The sequence below is a fragment of the Sciurus vulgaris genome (assembly GCF_902686455.1).
Source record: "Sciurus vulgaris genome assembly, chromosome: 7".
In the NCBI taxonomy this organism is placed as follows: Eukaryota; Metazoa; Chordata; class Mammalia; order Rodentia; family Sciuridae; genus Sciurus; species Sciurus vulgaris.
The window spans coordinates 122,190,353-122,210,552 of NC_136467.1; the positions used below are offsets into that span (position 1 = coordinate 122,190,353).

General features: G+C 48.9%; 1 protein-coding gene and 1 long non-coding RNA gene across 9 annotated transcripts in view; one reads left to right on the forward strand and one right to left on the reverse strand.

The window, feature by feature from the left end:
* The window catches only part of ANKS1A (ankyrin repeat and sterile alpha motif domain containing 1A), a 184,938-nt gene that overhangs the window by 28,377 nt on the left and 136,361 nt on the right, over positions 1-20,200 (reverse strand). For all 8 annotated transcript variants that reach the window (XR_013765076.1, XM_079147206.1, XM_079147210.1 and 5 more), the window contains one exon: positions 5,441-5,507. Coding sequence is in view for 7 of the 8 variants with exons in the window: in XM_079147206.1 (XP_079003332.1) it covers positions 5,441-5,507 (67 nt within the window). In the remaining variant the exon portion in view is untranslated. The remainder of the gene's footprint in view (positions 1-5,440; positions 5,508-20,200) is intronic.
* Positions 6-15,081, forward strand: LOC306665613. Its single transcript, XR_013765089.1, has 2 exons — positions 6-2,255; positions 11,011-15,081. It is a non-coding gene; the product is annotated as an uncharacterized lncRNA (long non-coding RNA).

Consider the following 20,200-nt stretch of genomic DNA (forward strand, 5'->3'; position numbering starts at 1 on the left):
GACGAGAGAGGAATCGGCAGACGCTTGAAAAGGGAAATACCATTAAGGCGGTAGCAGCGGCACTCAGAGGAAGACAGATGGCATTGCCACATCATAGTCATTACCATAAAGCAGCCAAACTATGTACAAGAGACCAGAGCAGCGGGCACGCAGCTCCTCTTCCGTGGACAGGCCAAGGACAGGTGGCCCGCTGCTGCACACAACTACCCAACCTGGGTGGCTGCTGCCCACTCACACCCCCTGGGTCTCAACTGCTCCAGGGCTGCAGCGGCACATGCACGACCTTGCCCCAAGTGGGGGATCCAACCCCCAATAGTCTCCAGGTCAACTCCTCATCAGCGTTCACACTGAGCCGGTGTAGAAAGTCTGTCCCCACAGGCACTAGAGGGGGCCAGGGGAGCTCCTAAGAGCCCACAAGCCCGCCGCTCCTCTCATCCATGCAACTTCTGAGCCCCTGTGGGCTGCGGCGAGGGGCCAGTTCTGCGACCTTGCAGCATAAAACAGTCAGGAGAGAGCACACATCTTCATGCAGCTGAGGGACACAGGCACACAGCGAGGGCGAGGGCTCCGGGAAGGAAGCAGCGGTGGCTGTTCACGGGGACCCAGCACATGCAACACAAGCAGCACAGAACACGGCAGGGGGAGAAGAGAGACTTTTACTTGTTTTCCCCCAGCAGTCCCGGAATAAGCAAACCATGACCCCCGGCCCTTTGTGCTCAAAGGCTCAAGGTAGCAAGGGGCTGAGCGGGGTGTATGGGATGGGGCGCGGGGGTCAGGCTCAGGCGTGGCTCTGCTGGGACAGCAGCATCGCATTCCGCAGGCCAGCGGGGCCAGGGCCCATCCACTAGACTCTGGTGGCCGGCGAGTGGGGCGTCTCCCGGGCCAGGATGCTGTCTGAAGAGCTGTCTTCCAGCGCTGGCCTGGCTGTCAGGGGCTGGGCATTCATTTTCCTCTTCTGGTAGTGGCAGTTCCTGTGACTTGTCTGCCTGCTCAGGTGGAAAGCAGGCAGGCAGATTCAGTTCTTGGCTAAAGAAGACAAAACCCAACCAGATAAAAGAGCGAGAAAAAGGAAGTGGTCTTCTGTCAGCTGAGCTGTGGCGGCTTAAGTCTATTCACATTCTGTGCCGCTCTCTCTTTGGCTGAGTGATAAAGACACAACTGTCTTCCCAGGGTCTCCAGATCCGACGGTCTCCTCTACGGATGAGCAGGGATGGGAGGGCATTTATTCGCTAAGCCCCTCGGTTAGAACGGGATTGTGCAAGGAGGACAAAAGTTCAGCCTTCCTGGAAGCCCTCGGCTGTTCCGAGTTGAACACCTTAACCCCCACCTACTTCTCTGGCTTCCGTGGGCAAGAACAAGTAAAAGGAGGAAAAAAGAAACGGAGAGGAAAAAAAGAGGCACAGGAAGGAAAAAGAAGAACCAACTACAAAAGCATCACCTCCAGTGAACTCTTGACACGGTGAAAGTCATTCTGTCGTTCCCAGGCACACTGCCCTTCAGGACAGGACAATGACAACTTGCTTGGTTATCTAAAAGACCCTGATGACCAACTGTGGCAGCCTCCACCCCCTCTCCTCTATCCTCTGCAGAACAGATGGTGGACAGGGACCTGGGCGGCCCCGGACGCAGGCTGCAGCAGCACTCCAAAATGCCGAGTCTGGGGGCTCCTGGAGCTCCCCTGCCCTTGAGTGGGGAAATCTGCTCCAGGAACCTAAGCAGCAGGCTCTTGAATGCCCATGAATTCCAGTGGCCCCGGCTGCTGATTCATTCCTGCTTGTAATCCCCCAGCCGGGCAGCTGTGGTCCTGCCGCCGCGGGTGGATGTGTGCACTCACGGAGCCGCAGCAGAATGCTTTGTCTAGAGGCTCCTGGGCTCCACGCTGCCTGCTGCCGGCTCCACAGTCCTTGCTCACTCTCATAATGTCTGGCCCTCCCCTTTCTCCCCTCCCTGCCCTCCCCCCTTCCACGCTCAGGAAAATACATCAGGGATCGGACATCAGAGCAGAAGCTGCTGCTGCCGCTGCTGAGGGAGAAGGAGACAGCAGCACCAGCATCAGGGCGAGATGACAGATGATGCTGGCGATACAGATGCAAGCGTCAGGGGGAGATGGCAAAACTTCACCTCCAGCTAGAGGGGCTGCAACTGCTTATTAGGAAGAGAACAGAGGGATCAATCCTGTAGCTTTGGCTGATAGTTCCTAGGACAGCCAAGAGAGGGACGGAGGAATGACACTGGCCCAAGGGCACAGCCTATAGGTAAGTGACCCCCCTACTCCGCCTGCGACACACGTGCCACTTCAGAAAGGATTGTGCTTTTCATCACAAAAACGAGCAATGAAACAAGGCTACTGCATCTGGTGTCCGTCAGGTGAGTATACCAAACAACGTGGGGACAGACTTCTCTCAAGGCCTATTAGAATTCAGGGGAGAGGTACCACTCCCAGAGCCAGCCACACAATCTGGAGGAAGAGGGCAAGGGACGGGAATGGCCAAGGTCAGGTGGGGAGCAGGACCAAACCCAAGTACCGCTGGGGAGGGACAAAAAAGATCATGTGGCAGGGACAACACAAGCCCCCCTAGATATGTCGGGAGTGGGTATCCCAACAGGCTGCAGGTAGGCAAAGAAAGGACTTTGTGTCCAGGGAGATCAGGCGCAGAAGGATCCTGCACTTAACAGCTTCTCAACAGTGAAAGTGGCTGGCTTTAGCAAAAGAGGGCTGAGCAGTTCTCTTCTGCTTGACAGGGCAGATCTCTGGTCAAAGAAGCCAGCGTGGCCTGGGCAGGGGCCAAAGCTTACCCTCCTGGACTCCTGGGATTTGGCAGAGGGATTAGTTGTAAAACCAGTCTGTTGGAGATTTGGGTAACTAGCTCCAGTGCTGGTAATCCAGGGCCCCCAGGATCCCAAAACAGGACTGTGACTCCAATGCTATGGTCTCACCCTTCAAGGGAGGACCCTCTGCAAATCTGGCTCTCTGAGTGGTTTCATGCTTGGTTTGGGACAGCCTGCTGGAGTACCCACTCCTAGACTGGCAGTCTCAGAGCCTAGGTGTCTTTTCAATCCTGAAACCCCAGGACAACTGGCCCTTCAAAATTAATAGTAATTCTGCTTTGGTCTGAGCTAAAAGATGGTGCTCTCTGAGGTTTTGGGGACAGTTCCCCCCGACCTATCACTGGGAGTTCAAAGCAGGCCTGGCCAGCCTCTTTATGCTTCTTGGCCTGGCAGCAGGCAGATACTATGGGCTGGGGTTCTGCAGCATGGCTGGATGAGCCCTCCATTCAGATGGCTACCTCCTTGTGCCTGTTCTTGAGTTTCCTAGGCTGGGGTTTGGAGGATAGCTCAGTACTCCAAAATGAACACTGAAACAAAACTTTGTTGGGGCCTAGGCACCCTGGAGTATAGACAGAATACCTCTCACCATTCCCATGAGCTCACGAAGGCAGAACTGGTAGGTGGGGCTAGATGGGAAGAAATTGCTCAATGCTAGCCCCTCTGAGGATAAAGTCAAGGTGCTGCCTTCCTTATCTCCTGCCTGAATCTGAGAAGCAATGGTCTTTTCTGACTCAAAGCTCTCAAGCACTTGAGGTGATTTCAGCTGTGTTCCTTGGACACAGAGGAGTACAGGAGAGCTGAAGGTGGCCTCAATTGAACTGGATACTCTTGACCCATCCCCAACTGTCCCCAAAGCTGAGCTTTGAAAGTGGCTTCTGTTTTTGTCTCAATCCTGAATATCTATTCACATCAAACACTTGACCCTTGGAAAAGCCTGCACACTATAGCAGAGTGACATCACTTGATGGAGTATAAGCAATTGCCTGGAAATGGACCCACAAGCTCTTAGCCAGAACAGTCACCTCTGTGGACTCCAGCATAATAAGACTGACAAAGATGGGCCAAACCCTGTCCAGCCCTGTCAGAGCCCAGGGAAACCAGGCAGCTGGAGGGAGGGTGGCTCCAAGACCAAGACAGAAAAACGGGGGAGGGAGTCAAGCCAGGGGAACAGATGCCCTGTGCTCTACGTTTCTCAATGTGAAACCTCATGGGGGGGGAAAATGGGTCTAACTACTATTTACTGACTATGGTCTTTTGCTCAAGTAGTTGTATATCTTGTTTAACCATAATAAACCTGTGAGGGTGGTATCATCAAATAAGCTAAGCATGGTGACACAGACCTGTAATCCCAAAGCCTTGGGGGACTGAGGTAGGAGGATCGCAAGTTCTAGGCTAGCCTAGGCAATTTAGTGAGACCCTGTCTCAAAATAAAAAATAAAAAGAACTGGTGGTGTAGCTCTGGGGTAGAACACCCATGAGTTAAATCCCCAGTACTGCAAAAAATAAAAATGAAAAATAACAAAAATAATAACAATTGTAGATAGGGAGATGGAGCTCCGTGTAGTTAGGTGACTTGCCAAAGATGCATGTGTATCTAGAGGCAGGATTTGAACCCAGGCTCTCCCACCAAGCCCACAGCCCCAGCAGCTTCTTGCTCCCAGATGCACACATGCAACCCCGCCACCTCCACCAGGGCCACAGAGGGCCATGGAGGAACCGGTAGTGCCACTCCATGCTGCCAGGTTGATCCTGGAAGAAGCCTCCCAAGTGAACAAGAAGTTCCCCCATCCAGTGCAGAGAGGCCTGCTCATCAGTCAGGGAAGAAGCCAGGCTCCTCCAGGCTGCATTTAGCCCAAGAGCCCTGATGCCAGGACATCTGCGTGGATGCGGGGGGAGGAGCCTGAGAGCTGCTCTGAGAAGCACTTTAAGAACATCATCTCCCCTGAGAAAGAGACACGACATGACCCTGTCATCAAGGGAACCCAGTGCCTCAGCTCCACAGTTTCATTTCATATGAGGAAACAGACCTCAACCCAACGGCTCAGAAATGAAAAGAATGACTAAGGAGCAGGGACTTGGGGTACAAATGGTAAGTGACTAAGTAAACCGGAAAACAGAGAAACAAACATAGGAGGAAACAGCAAAGTCACCTCCAGGCAGTTCCAACACAGGCTGACAGTTTGAAACCACTGAACTAGCCCCGAGCTTGCTGCTGGCCTGAATGACACCAATGTGAGCCTCATGCTCATGAGCTGGCACCAGAACCACCTCGGGAGCTGGGAAGACAGGATGGAGGCACACCCAGGTGAATCTGACAAAGTTACATTTGAAAAAGAAGGAGTGACAATTGTTCATTAAATGTCTTTTTCTTAATAGACAGCCTCAAATTCGATATACACACTTTCCCTCCAGTGTGCTGGAGGAGCCATGTCTCCAACAGTAAGTAGCACGATGGGCTGTCCAGACATGGAAGATTCCGAACTGCAAGAGCATGATGCAGTCTGTGGCTGCCCCTCTCTCCCCTTAAATGCCTGTCCATGTCAGAAGGAAAATCTGAGCCCAAAAGAGTCAGAGGTCAAGTCCTGCTGGACAAAAATGTGAGATACGGTACCTGAGATCTTCTGCTGTTCCTGAGAAAAGTCGATCCCTTCTCCAATAGAGCTCATGATTTTCTCAATCTGAAACAGAAGAGGAGGAAAAAAGAGAGGCAGTCAGGCTTGGATTCACTGTGGCTAGCTTACTGTCAATGTCACTCAGGTTGCCCTCCCAGGTTCTTTCGGATGTTCCCAGGTCCAGCACCAACCTGCAAGGTAACAGAACTCTCTGCTGCTTGGATCTACGACAGCTCTTCTCTGGCCCCACCAAGTAGTGGGTAGAGAACTGCTCTGAAGAGAGTTATGTAGGGACAATCTGGTCTCCAGTGCTGGAAATGCCAGCGAGCCTCCGTTTGGGGCATTTGTGTATCGCTCCATGCCCGGCAGACTGGGTAGAGGTGCAATAGCAGGCAGACCTGGCACATATCACTGCTCACGCTAGAATGCAAATTCCCTGAAGTAAGACTGTGCCAGCTCTGTTCTATACTACACCCTAAGCAAGTCGCAAGCAACCGAGAGATCATCAATACTGCACAGCTTTCAGATCTGAGATGTGGACCATGTCTACAGAGCTGTGACCAGCAGAGCACCTGCATATGGGGACCTTTTGGAAGCCAAGGGCAGGCAGGCAGCCTGGAGGCTGGCGGTCGTGGACAGAGCTCTGCAATGAAGGAAGAAGGGACATAGTCACTTGCCCTTCCTCTGGACCACAGCAGAGATGGGTTCTCAAAGCATCCAAAGCCTCCCAAGTACCACCCCCTATATGGACCACCTGTCCCAGCCATCTGGCTTTGGTCACTCTGGGTCAGATCCAAGTTTCCCATCCCAGGAAACCTGGCCAGGGGCAGGACTAGACAGTGAAGGGGAACCACCTCCTCTCCTCTCCCTCCACCTATTTGGGCTACAGTGATAATGAGCTCATTCATGGCTTTTTCCAAAGAAATGAAAAGAGGACCTTTTGTACCAGGACTTGGACGCTTTTTCCTTTAAGTGCAAGTAAGGAGCCTGGGTCTGACAATCAGAAAAACAACTCTCCAGCCAGCCTCCAGCTGGCAGACAAAGAGGCACATCTGACACCCAGCAGAAGAGCAGACAGCAGGCACCACTCTTCCTCTGCAGCCAGGAGCTTGGAGGTATTTTCCTCTAGCCCCAGAAATGACCGCTGGCTTAGTCACCTGACTGCCGGTTAACTCAGACTGCCACCTCTATCCCAGAGCTCCGCAAAAGCACAGGGACACACACATCTGACTCCAGGAGCCAACTGGGGTGTGGCTGGACTTCCTGGCCCCAGCAGCTCAGAGGCAGTTGTCAGAAGTGGGATGGAGGGTGGCCCAGGGCAGGTCTGCACTGCCCCTTGAAGAACATGGCCAGCAGCAGGCATCACTTCCTCTGTCCTGACCATTTCAGGAGCTACAGCCTAAGGGAACAACCCGGACAAACAGGCGAGTACCTGCACCCTCTCAAAGCCTCAGATATACATGTGTAAAACAGGGATTTCCACCGCCTCCCACACCATGCAGCATGGGTGGGAAGACACCCCGTGTGCTGAGCATGCGGCCAAAAAAACCCGAGTGCTGGTCAAAAAAAAGTGAGTCTCTCCCAATCCCCTGTCATCCTCCTAGTGCTCCATCCGGCTCAGGAAAACTGAATTTTTAATTTTTTTTTTTTTTTGGTGCTGGGGATCAAACCCAGGGCCTTGTGCTTATAAGGCAATCACTCTACCAACTGAGCTATCTCCCCCGCCCTGAATTTTTAAGTTTTAAAAATATTTTTACTTATTCTTACTATCCGAAAGACTGTTCAGAGAAAGCTCCCTCCTCTGCCTGCCTGCCAGTTGCCTCGGTATCCTTTTGGGAGACAACCAATGTAGTAAGCAGTTTCTCGTGTACCCTCCTAGAGCCGTTCCACTAGAACAAATGCAGGAACACAGCTCGCACGACGGTCCAGCAGGAATGCTCCACACAGACTGCTTTGCATGTTGCTCTTCCACTTAATAATATATATCAGGAGTGCCTTCTGTAGTTCGTAAACATTTGGTTTTGATGGATGAAACACAACATCGGTGTATGGCTATAAAATGTCTTTAAACAGGACCCTGGCAGGTCTGTGGGTATTTTCCAAACTTTTCTCAATTCTGAACAGCACCACAATGAATGCTGTTCTGCACACAACTTTGTGCACACATATGTAAGTAGATTTGTAGGACAATTCCTGGGGATTTCTTGAGAGTCCTCAAGGCACATCACTGGAAGCCCAGTAGTAGTTCATAAGATCCCAGTTCCTACCCCAGGCCCAATTTTGTGAAAGGCCTTCCAGGAACGAGTGCTACCTAGCTCATCGAGTTAGCTGCCCCCATTTGCAAAAAGTGCCTATTATCACACTGGCCTTCTTAACCTTTTCTGTAACTTCAACACAGTGGTACCCATTCTTCCCCTGGAGCACCTCCTCTTCCACTGGAAAGGGACAGGGATACTCAAAGACAGCTCTTCTAGGCCAAGCTGCTCCCCAAATGGCGCAGTCCAACCTGGCACTAAATGACACGTCTGGGCCAATTCTCAAAGCCTGGGTTACTCAATCAGATTATAGAAGCCTTCAAACTGGGCAAAGAGCAGGTACTCAAAAAAAAAAAAAAACTGATTTGCCTTCTTTTTCATTTTCTAAAACATTTATAGAAAAAAACAGGATGCTCAAGGTGACAAGACTTTTTTCCTCTGTGGAGAGGGTAATGGGCCCTCCACCAGGCTTTGAGTCTCTCCTCCAAGCCAAAGGGGGTGTAAACAGGAGAACCATGACCCTGAGGGTTGGAATCAAATGTGTTTTATTTGGCATTTTCTCTGACCCTGGCACAAAGTAGACAAGCAATCTGAATGATGAACGAAGCAAAGTGTAATTTCCATTTATGTAGGCCCAGCAATACAGACACTGTTTTCTCCGAGGCCCTGCAGAGCTCCAAGAGTGCAAAGAGCTCAAGTGAGGGGTGATTCTAAGGTACCCTTTGAAGTAGTCGAGTCACCTACACTATGCTTTTTGTTATCATCAAAATCACTTAACACCCAAAGCCCCAGCGGGCCTGTGCGATCATTATCCCCTGGCTGTACAATCCTTGAGACTTTGCCAGAGGGCCTTTTGAAATCTGAATGCACAGAGGTGAACATACTGCCGCCTCTCTGCTCTGCTCCTTCCTGACCTGCAAGTCCACTACAAAGGGGCAGCAAAGCACCGGTTTCTGTGGCCTGCCCATGGGTGGGTTTAAAAGGGGCTCTGGACTGCTGACCACCTGGGAAGTGCAAACGGACACTGTCAGAACAATTTCACTCAAGCTAGGAAGTGTGAGCTACTGTTCTGTGGACCGCCGTAGCTAGGGCAGCCTGAGAAGATTCTACTGAGGGATACCTGACAGTCTGACAGCTCGTCATCCAGGACCCCTTCCTGAGCAACCAGAACCTGCTGTGGTGGAAGAGCGGGACTGGGAGAGATACATGACTGTTTCGGTCCACCAGAGACAGCGCTGAGACAGCAGCCACATTCTCATCTGCTCACTTCGTGTAGTCTCACCACTGAAGCTGGAGCTGAGAACTAATCTGATCAGACTGCTTTTCTAGAAATGCTCTGTCTCTGGGCGGGGGAGAGGAGGCAGGTGGAATGTAATGGAAGGGCACAGCTTACTGTTCTTTTTCTGTTGTTTGAATAAGTTATTTTTGGAGAAATGGCCAGGCTTTAATACTGTACTTTTCATGAATTATGATAGAAAATGGGTCTTTGTGTTGGTTAAGAGGAGACCCTCAAAGTTACCACCATCACAGACCTTTTTTTTATTTTTTAAATGGGCATTGTTTTTAAGTTGTCAATGGACGCTTACTTTTTATTTACTCAGTTATATGCAGTGCTGAGAATCGAACCTAGTGCCTCACACGAGCTAGCCAAGCACTCTACCACTGAGCCACAACCCCGCCCGATAGTGGACTCATATTTTAAAAATCCTTGGAAATGTTCCGTTTTCAAAAGGTATTCAGGAGTCTGTTTAGATTTTCTTCTAGTAGGGCTGCATAAAACATACTCTCCAAATGGCTGAAAACAAAAGCAAAACTGAACATTAGAGAGACTGTTGCTTGAGCCACCTACATCTGCCTGCTGGGCCTGCAGGATCCTGGCTGCACAGGAGGTGTGTGTGTCCACGGAGCGGCGCTGGCTGCCCCCACCCTTTCACCTGGCTGCGGAGTCACTCAGATGATACTATTCTTTTCTTTTCTTTCTTTTTTTTTAAAAAATTAATTAATTTATTTTTTGATACTATTCTTTTCAATGAACACTGGAGTGGGGAGAGTGGGAAGAAAAACTTCCCCAAGTGTTGATGAGACTTCTGTGTGTCAGGAAGCGTGCGAGGCACAGGCAGACCCTGTGGAGGACCCTGGGGGAACACAGGCTTTGGTGCAGCTTGGCTCCCAGGCTTGTGAGAACTTCCCTTTCAGGAGGTGGTTCAAGTTAGAGGAGATGGCTGTGTTCAGGGGCCAAATATCAGGACAGCAGGAATCGGTCTGGTCTTGGAAGTTGGGGCCCCATGGAGAGAAGGAAGGAAAAGGACTTGCCTTCTCCCTACTTTTCTTTGTGCAAATGGGGATGTGAAAGGTGACACTGCAGCTCACTAGCAACTGAACTGGCTCCTGACATCTGATACTCCCTCTTAAACCCCTTTTGCTGCTGGGGAGCTGTGGGTACCTAGGATTGCCTGGCTCCTTGGCCTTTCGCCCAGAGCTGAAGGCACCTATGTCTCCCCTTCCACCCCTGATGTTTATTACCTTAGTGGCCCAGGTCCACTCCACCTTGCTCTGCTTTTTTCCCTTTTTTTTTTTTTTTTTTCTTTTCAGTACCAGGGATTGAACCCAGGGGTGCTTAATCACTGCACCACATCCATCCCCAGTCCTTTTTATTTTGAGATAGGGTCTCACTAAGTTGCTTAGGATGTTCTTTTTTTTTTTTTTTTTTTTTTAAAACAAGTCAGTGAATTTTTTTCTTTTTATTTATTTTTTTTTGTAAACAAATGGGATACATGTTGTTTCTCTGTACATGGCGTAAAGGCATACCATTTGTGTAATCATAAATTTACATAGAGTAATGTTGTTTGATTCATTCTGTTAGGAGGATGTTCTTAAGTTGCTGAGGTTGGCCTTGAACTTGCAATCCTCCTGCCTCAGCCTCCTGAGCTTCTAGGATTTACAGATGTGCACCACTGTACCTGGCCCGATCGTTTTAACAATGTGTCCCATAGACACCAAGGAACCCCTTAACGGCAAGAGCCCTGTTTCATATGGCATTTCTTTTAGATTCCACCCTATGTGCTGGCATATAGAGCTGGCATGCTGGAGGTGTTCAGTGACAGTGACAGCTAGCTCTCACCAGGCTAGTCACCAATACACTAGTCTCTGTTATAGTAACAGAGCAAGGGGAAACGCAGCCAACACTCTCACTAGAATTCTCTCTAGTCTTCCTTCGCCCTTTGTTTTTAAACCCCACAACTCCCAGACGACATCTCAGCAAGCCCACAGAGCCTCTGTTCACTACTAAGTGGACGCTTCACCCCGCTTTCCAGGAAGGAACCTGAAGCTCCACTCCACAGCAGACTCTCAAACTGCTCTCACTTCTGCTACATGCCATCAGCAGCTGAATCTGTTCCCGGGGACCTCAAGCTTCCTGCTGCAGAGACACCAAGCGGCAGACCCTCCCCTTTGCCAGATGGACAGTGCTCCCTGTCCCCAAGCATGGAGCTGAGGCCCTGAACCTCCTCAGCCTCACAGACACACCTGCCGCCCATCACGTGACGGCTGACATCAAGCTGGTCCCTTCAGTGGTGCGGGACCCTGCAGACTGCTGACGGCTGCACTCCTGAGAATTCCTCACCGCCTCTGCCTCCCGCCTCTCTCCAGCAGACAAGCTCTGAGCCTAGCCTGGGCTGCTGCCACACTGGAGAAAGGGTCACTGACCAGGCTCTGGGTTATTTTCTTCCCTCTCCTCCCAGACTGAATTGCACAGGCCTCAGGAAAGACAAAGATGGATTGAAGTAAATTATTTGTCCTGGTTTTTCTAACCTTGTCAACTGCTTTTAGGAGGGGGAGGCAGGACGGGAGGGGGTAAGGGGAATGAATAAGTACCTGCCTGTGGGCCCAGGGCCATCCTTCCCAAGGCAGACCAGATAGGATGCCTCCACCAACAAGGGCGACTTTGCAGAATGGCCTGTCACCTCAGCCTAACTCCTCTCATCACAGGAGGGCACAGACTGGTACCAACTTTCCTGTTGTCTCTCCCTACTCTGACTTGCTTTCCATTGCCACTTGCCCTCCCGATCTCCCTTTTACTTCTATGCTGAGAGATGACAGAGCTGTTTTGCTTCAAAAGTGCTTTGTCCTTCACTGACAAAGGTTCAAGGCTGGAATGGCAGAGAGAGGAAAGGCGCAGGCACGAGCTTCCAGGTGCCAGCCTAAGCTGTGCGCCCCTTCAGACCACTTCCTTTTATCTCTCCCACACCTCCTGAGGTCCTGATCCTGGCTCTTGCTCCCCAAGAGCATCTCACACCCTACGACTACCAGCTGGTCCTTTTCTGAGCCAGAGGTCAGGGCTTCAGGCCAAATCCGCAACTTAACAGAAAGGAAATAGGTGGCTATAATACGAACATGACAGAAAGGAAACACATGGAAGTAAACAGGCCGAGTGACGTGCTCACACCACAACAGCTTCTTCCAAAGCAATCTAACTTAAAGCCTCAAGAAACTGCTGAAAGAAGAGAAAAGTTGGGAGACCTAGATTCCAATTAACTTTATTATTGCTTGCCACATAACTCTGGGTTATGTGCCCAGTACTGGCTTTAATAAGTGGGACAAGAATCTAAAAGATTAATGAGGATTATGTATTGGGTTCTAGTCCATTTTACGCAATCTACTTTCTATTAGGGAGGTGGCTTGTTTTTTGGTGGGGGGTGAGGATAAGGAGGAAGCACACGAACCTCAGAGAGGTGCCATCTATCTGGAGCACTGGGTAACCTGCCTCTTGGTCTTTCTTATACCACGAATGACCTCCAAGCAACCTTTCCTTGGTCCTGTTCTTTCACAATCTGAATTTCATTACAGAGCACTGTACTTTTAGTCTGGCTATGGATAAAGCCACCCCAAAGAAACCACCCTAAGTTTCCACTCAAATTTAATTTCCTCAGCACTGTGGCCAGGGAAAGGGGTCCTCATCCATCAGTAACTCAGATGCTAGAGGGGCACACCTTTTGTAACAGCAGTATAGTCAGAGCAGCAGATTACACATACTTAAGATCCGTAAAAAATTAATACATTTAGTACAAATAAACCATCAGCTGCCTTGAGTTTTCCCACAGTTTGTACTCCAATTATCTCTGAACTTGTGAAATAGGAAGAAACTGGATAAATGAAATCGAGAGTCCACAAACTTCATTTTAAGGCTTTAAAGTCCTTCAGATAATACAAAAAGGAGCACATACTGCACTAATTCCAGAACAGCAAAACTATCAATGGAAAAATATCAGAAGAGAGAAGGTGTTGGGGATGGGGTACTGGGTACAAAGTGGGTAGAAAGGGCATGAGGGAACTTTCTGGGGCGACAGTCATGTTCTGGATCTTGATGAGAATTGAGGTTAAACAATGTATTTGTCGAAACTCATGGAATGAAGATAATGATTTATGCATTTACTTCATATAAATTTTATCCCCCTTGTCCAAACCCCAAACTAGTTTTAAACAAGTATTAAACTCTAATTAATGATACATCTTAGAGGGTTTGGAGATGCAAAATACCAACATCTGCAACTACTCTGAAATGTGCCAAAAAATAACACAGATTCCTAAGTGGACTGAGGGATAGGGAGATGGGTGATTGAGATAAAGCAAGAACAGCAAAATGCCAATTACAAATGCGGGTCCTGCATTGTGAATGTATAGGGGTTCACTATTCAAGTCTTCTGTATTCAAGTTTTCTGTAGTTCAAAAATTCCCAGAATAAAATGCTAGAAAAAAAAAAATCTCTTTCAGGATCAAATCTTTTGGAAAATTAGTAAATTATAAGATCAACACTGGTTTGAGTTTCATGTGTAAGGAACTCTGTTTAACATGCTAACAGACAAAGGAAACAAAGAGAAAGGAATGTGGGAAAGTTGACCTCCTCCTTCTCCTGGCCATGTGGCATGCTGATCAGGGGCTCTCCCGCAGCTTGTGTGTGGTGGTGGGGCTTTCTCCACCTGGAACCAGGCTAACTTCAGTCTTGATAGTCTGAAAACTCAATTATCAGCATTCCCAAGGATGAGCAGACCCTGGGAAACTGTTTGAGCACGGTAAGCAGCACATTAGAATCCTTAGCTAGTAGGACATATTTGTATCGTCTGGAGTCAGAAATCAATAAAATTAGGAAATCAACACTTTCAGAATACTGAAAGATTAAGGGAAAGGGTGTGGAGAGTATTGAAAGCTTATCAGATTATCCCTTTCCCATTTCAGGAGGTCAGCTATCCTGAACATTGAATTCAGGTGCTGCTGTGAGGTCTCTCTCTCCCTGGAAAGCACTTCTGATAAACAATATTAAAACACAGGCCTTGCAGGCTTGTTCAGTTCTGGGCTGGGTTCTACTAATGGGGTCACACCACAGTGTGCTGCAGGTAAGCCAGCTCCTTGTAACAGCCACCCTGGGATTCTTCCCAAACATCAGCGCACGGTTGTCCAGCTCACTTCAGGCCTACCTTCTGCTCTATTGAAGTTCAAGGAGAATTTCAAATATATCATCTTGAGAATATTGGAAAGGCAGAGTATCAAGGTAGAAAGAGCAAGGACTTTAAAATAAAAAACTTGAGTTCAAATTCTGGTTCTGCCACTTCATTAATCGTGGAGTGGAACTCTAGACAAGCCATTCAGCTTTGCTGGCTTTCAATTTCCTCTTCTATAGTGTGTGAAAAAATTCTCCACTCATGGGACCACTGTCACAGGCAAACTATTTCTCTTCTTTTTAAGCCTCAGTTTCTTCAAAGGCAAAGCACAGATACCAACCCAGCGTTGCTAATGTACAAGAGATCTGAGGCAGTGTTTGGTCTCAGACAGAGCCCTAATGAGGAGTTAATTCATTAAGAAGCAAATCGGAGTAAGGTGCACACTGCCTAAAAGCCAGCGAAGGTGGACGACGTCCGGGGTTCTACTCCATAATCCTGGTGTGATTCATTCCTTCCCTGGATGGCACCATCCTGGAAGACAGGATACTGCTGTAGTCAGATAGTGATGCCTGCTCTTCCAGAGGCAGTTCTGCCCTGCTGCTGGGAGATTCCAGTCTCTGTCATCTCTGCAGCCATAGGAGGAGGAACTAAGGAGGCCTTCTTTAGCAAAGTCCTTGGAAAAATATGGTTGAGCCTAATGGTCATTTATTTCTCCCTCTGCAAGCCACCTGACCAGAGGCAAACCTTCCTTATACTGGGAAACACCCTTGTAAACCACAGTTGCCAGGCCAGTAGTCCACAAATGCTACTCTCTCTTGCTCATTCCCTTTCAGAGATTAGAAAGGGCCTGTGCTTGTGATTTACATTCATCTCACTCCAAAATAAACAGAATTCTACCTAAAAAACAAGTTCATCAAAACCAGGCCCTTTTTTTTTTTTTTTTTTTTTTTTTTTTTAAAGATAAACCAGAGGGAAAGGACTTCCTTCTGGCAGAAAATGTTTAGAATGTGCTGTATGAACAATAGCTCACTTCCTGGACTCCCAGCTGGAGGCAGCTTCTCCACTCAGGACAAAATGTTTCATGTGAGGGAGGAGCCACCTTTCTACAAGGCAGGTCTGGGGGAACCCGCAGCATCCAGGACAACACCAAGATGAGGAAAGGGAGCAGGGTGTCGACTCAGGCAGGAGGAGAGGGTGAGGGTTGCAGGACAGCACAGCTCCCACAGGGCCAGGGCAGCAGCTAGGAAAGCTAGTGAAGCAGTCGGGGACAGGACTGTTAACCACCTCCACTTAACTGACCTGCCAATTAGACAACTGCACACCATCTAGTCTCTCAGTGAATAACACGAACTGGTGCCTGTGTTCATAGCCAGCAGGCTTCTCTCCAGCACACCTGTGGCCTTCTGCTTCCACCCACCAAACGTTATGGCTACCAAAAATCAGTTGGGATCACTTTCAAAACAGGGCTTGGTGTGATGTTGCACCCCTGTGATGCCAGGTACTCAGGAGGCTGAGGCAGGAGGATTGAAGTTTGAGGTCAGTGGGAGCAACTTAGTAAGACCCAGTCTCAAATATTTTAAAAAGGGCTGGGGATGTAGTTCAGTGGTAGAGAGCTTGCCTAGCATGAATAAGGCCCTGGGTTCCATCTCTAATACCATAAAAAACAAACACCCCCACCAAAAAAAAACTTGTTTATGATGGTTACATTTGTTCCTGAAAATAGGAAATATTACAAAAGTGATGAAACAAGTGCAAAAAGCTGTTTCTGTGACAAGTAGAGAACTTCAAAGAGACACAATAGGATCATTTGAAAAATGTGCTCCTGAATTAAGTGTACTTGGAGAAATAAGTTTAAGAAAGTCTATACTCAAAAAAAAAAAAAAAAAAAAAAAAAAAAAAGAAAGTCTATACTCAGATTGCTTCACTAGTGGCTAACTTCTGGCTTTACTTTTAAGAAAGTCAAACTGGAAACTAGTCAATGGTGCATTGTCGATGTGGCTCACATAATAAAAAGAGGACAGAGAACTCTAAGCAGATCCACTCTGAAAGAAAAGCCCTAGCTCCACATCAAAAGACTGGCATACACATCTATCATGTGGGATTAAACCATTATGTTTATATTTCTTTTAAAAATGACTTCCTCCTTTAACAGGGTTTTGTAATTAACCAAATAACCCCATCCCAAGGGTCACGTAGGAGGCTCCTGTTGGAAACAGCCGTCATGTGGAAAGCCCTGGGGGGAGCCGGTAGCAGTGCTTGATTAACAAGAGGGTGCCTTATCAATACCGCAGCTGTCCCCTGCAGTAATTCTCAAGTCACCTTCATAGTCAAATAAATATTACTTCCCAGAGTAAAAACTGCTCTCTGCCTGCTGTTTCTTAAAAAGTCTCTCCACCGAGAGCTGGTGCACAATCCCAGGTGACTCCCAGCGCATTTTCAGTCCTTCCTTCTTTCTCATCGAAGATCCTGTTTGAACAAAGCCTCACACTTTCATTGATCACTGCCTACATCCTGGGTCAACCAGCCTGTTTGGCCTCCCAGGCAGACTTCAGGCACGGAAAGTCATTCTGTCAACTCTGAACTATTCCATGCAAGTCTAACCTGTAGGGGCCATTCATCGGTATACAGCAGGTTGTGAACCTCGACCCACCCCCCAAGCTCGGAACACAGGAATGAAGGGCCACTGAGTTGACCAAGACCCTTTGCACTATACAGATGCCCTACTACCCTGGCAAGGAGGCAAAAGTAACTGGAGGTTAGCCGGGCATAGTGGCACATGCAAGTAATCCCAGTGGCTAGGGAGGCCGAGGTAGAAGGATCAGGAGTTCAAAGCCAGTCTCAGCAAACTTAGTGAGGCCTTGTCTCTAAATAAAATATAAAAAAGGGCTAGGGATGTGGCTTAGTAGTGAGGTGTCCCTGGGTTCAATCCCCAGTAAACAGAGCTAAGTGGAGTCCTGTAAGTCTCTCAGAAGAATTCTGAAGTTCAAGGGCATCCAAGAGCGTCCAAAAGAAAATGGCTGAGCTAAGAACTTGTGTGTGCCCAGTCCTTCCTTCAAACCTATCAGGGACTATAAAAAAGTATGGAAGTGGGATTCTTATGTTCCCAGAATGTAATCTTGGGAGGAAAGACTCCATGGGAATGACAGATACATGAAGACAATTACTTTCAGGATAGCAGAGCTCAGGCGCAGGGGCAAGAGAGCACCTGTGAGGCCTGACCCTTGCAGGAGGTCTTTTGCTCCTCTCCCTACCCCTCCTGCCGGTCTTCCTGCTGAGCAGACAGCCTGGGACTCATCTGTAGTCACCCAAATCTTCACCCCACAAGGCCTTCCAGACCAGCTCAAGTCCTCTGCACTCTGTGTGCTCTAATATGAAAAGTTTTCAAAGCCCAAGTGAGGTTTTATGTTTGGTTTGTCCCTTTAGGAAAACACGTTACCTACCTCAGTGCCATCTGTGAATGGGCACGCTATTATCTCTTCACAGCATGGAGGGAGATGCGATACGGCACAGACAGAGCAGGGGCGGGGTGGGCACGCAGCAAAGGCTGGGCGTGCCCTGGTAGCACCCTTGGTGCACTGCCTGCATCTGAGCTTCCTGCTGTAGGATGCTGGCAGCAGAGCAGCCTGGCTGTGCCCCAAGGCGAACACATAGTAAGGCCCCGGGAGGTGGCTTGGTCCTGACACTTCCACAGGCCTCTTCAGCTCCTTTTGCATTTCCCGTGGTGGGTCTACCAGGCACCAAGCCCTGGGTGGGCTTAGTCAACAAGGGGGTCAGGGAGAGAAAAACACAAAGAGCTTTGAAGATGGCCATACCCTGATCCTCAGGCAGGCATGTGTTGGGGACAAACCTTTCTTGGATCTGAGATTTTTCCTGAAAAGGAAATGAGAAGGGGAAAAAGATGGCTCTCCCAGCAAGTGTGTAGCATCTTCCCATTTAAAATTCCTCCAGCTGCAATCTTCACTGCCTCACTTCTAAGTTCCTGTGCCAACATCCTCTTACATCAGCCCACATTGACCTCTATCCCAAGCAAGTGGGTTCTTTCCTCTTTAAAAAAATGAAATGTTTCTTACATTCCGAACAGCACTGTCAGATTATAATTGCCATAGAATAGCCAGTGGCCCATCCAAATGCCTACCTCCTGGTTTAAGAAGCACAGCATGCTCTTCCTGAATATGTCCCCCTTCCCTGCTCCTTGAAGGCCATCACCATCCTGAATCAAGTACTACTGTCCTCTGGCTTTTCCTCAGTTTGCTATCTACGTAAGGATTCCTCAACAACACAGGTTCCTGTGTTTCTTGGCCAAGCACACAGGAATGCAACTTGATTATCTCTGAAGCAACCCAGTGGGTTCTGGGATCGTGGCTCAGGGAAAGAGGTTCACTTGGACAATGAGTAAGTGAAAGGCCACAGAACGACTCAATGTTTGAAGAGATGGCAGCACCAGTATTATGGGGGAGTTGCTTTTTACCAGGCCCAGAGTGAGAGGGTCCTGAGGAAATTCACTCCCGTAAAGGAAGCAACATGCAATGACTGGGGGCTAAGCTACACGTTAAAGGGACAGCCACATGGGATAGCTAGGCAGGACACAGCCTCAGAACCACTCAGCAGAGACCACCTGCCCTAGAAAGGCCCAGTGGACTTGAGCTCTTGGCTTTGTTGGCAAGGCGGTCTGCTCCACTCTGAGACCTTCGCCCTGGGAGGTCCTTGGCCCACCCACCCTGCCAAGATCATCTCTAGCCTCAACCTGCATGAAGATTCCAGAACAGCAACAGTCCATCAGTCTCAGCTGTTCTGTAAGCACTGATTGCTCCCCAGAACAGCTCTCTGGGGGTTGTGTGTGTGTGCCCAGGGGGCTGGGCCCTTCAGACAAGGAGTGGGGCTACAACCTCACGGCCATATCTTGAGAGAAGGTCAGTCAGAGGACCCGAGGAAAGACCTAGTTTATTAATGTTGGAATGAGACCCAGGACGGCTATTTCTTTTAATATTTCTCATAATTTTATAACATCCTTATTGTTGGCTATTTATTGGCTTTCTGCCAACCATTCAGTTTTCTATTTTTTAAAAAATGAGCAATGCAAATTTAAAAGGGGACTGGGTGCTTACTTCAGAAACTGGGAGAGATGCTGGAAAGTTTGTTCTTTCCCCACAGAGTTCTGAGGTAAGAGGGAAAAAGGGAGAGACAGTAGGGACAGGTGGTTTGAGAATTACAGCAGAGAGGAAAGGGACAGAGGAGTTGTTGGATCCCAAAGAAGCCTGGTAAATGGTCAGGAGTCCCAGGCTGGACTTCCCAGCTTCACTGTGAACCTGGGTACAGGTACCTTGTCTTCTGAGATTCTGCCTCTTATGGAGTCAGATGCTTGTGCAGTAAGTGAACTGGTGTGGAGAGAGTGCACAGACTAAAGGGAGTGATCAGCAAAGACTTTTTTCCCTCAAAACTCTCTGGGCTCAGGCTCTGTGCCTGTGCACACGCACTGGAATCTCAAATACACTCCTACCCAGTTGACAATGGCTCTAGTCAAAACTACCAAGCTGCTGGGCGCAATGGTGAAAGCCTGTAATTCCAGCAATTCAGGAGGCTGAGGCAGGTGGGTTGCAAGTTCAAGCTCAGTCTCAGCAACTTTGCAAGGCCCTTGTCTTAACAAGGGCTGGGGATGTGGCTCAGTGGTGGAAGTGCCCCAGGTTCAATTCCAAGCACCAAAAATAAAACTGAGAAGCACAGAACTCCAACCCCCCTCCCACTCACCCCCATCCCCACCACCGCTATCAGAAGTGGTAACAAGTGAAAGCAGCTGGTATGGGGACCAACAAACCCAGCCCTTCAGCTCTTCCCACCATGTCAATGCAAATGGAGGCAGGAAGACCACAGGAGGCAGGGGCTGCAGGTTCAGCAAGCAAGGGCCCCAGATATTCTCCAGGTGAATCTCAGTGCAGCAGGTGAGCAAACCAAGGCTCAGGGAGTCTAATCTTAATTTGAACAGGCAGTACAGGGGCTAAACCTTGCTTCTTGCCTTTCTGCCAACATCCCATCAACTCTGTGACTGCAGTGGGAAGTGGGGCAGTCCTGGGTG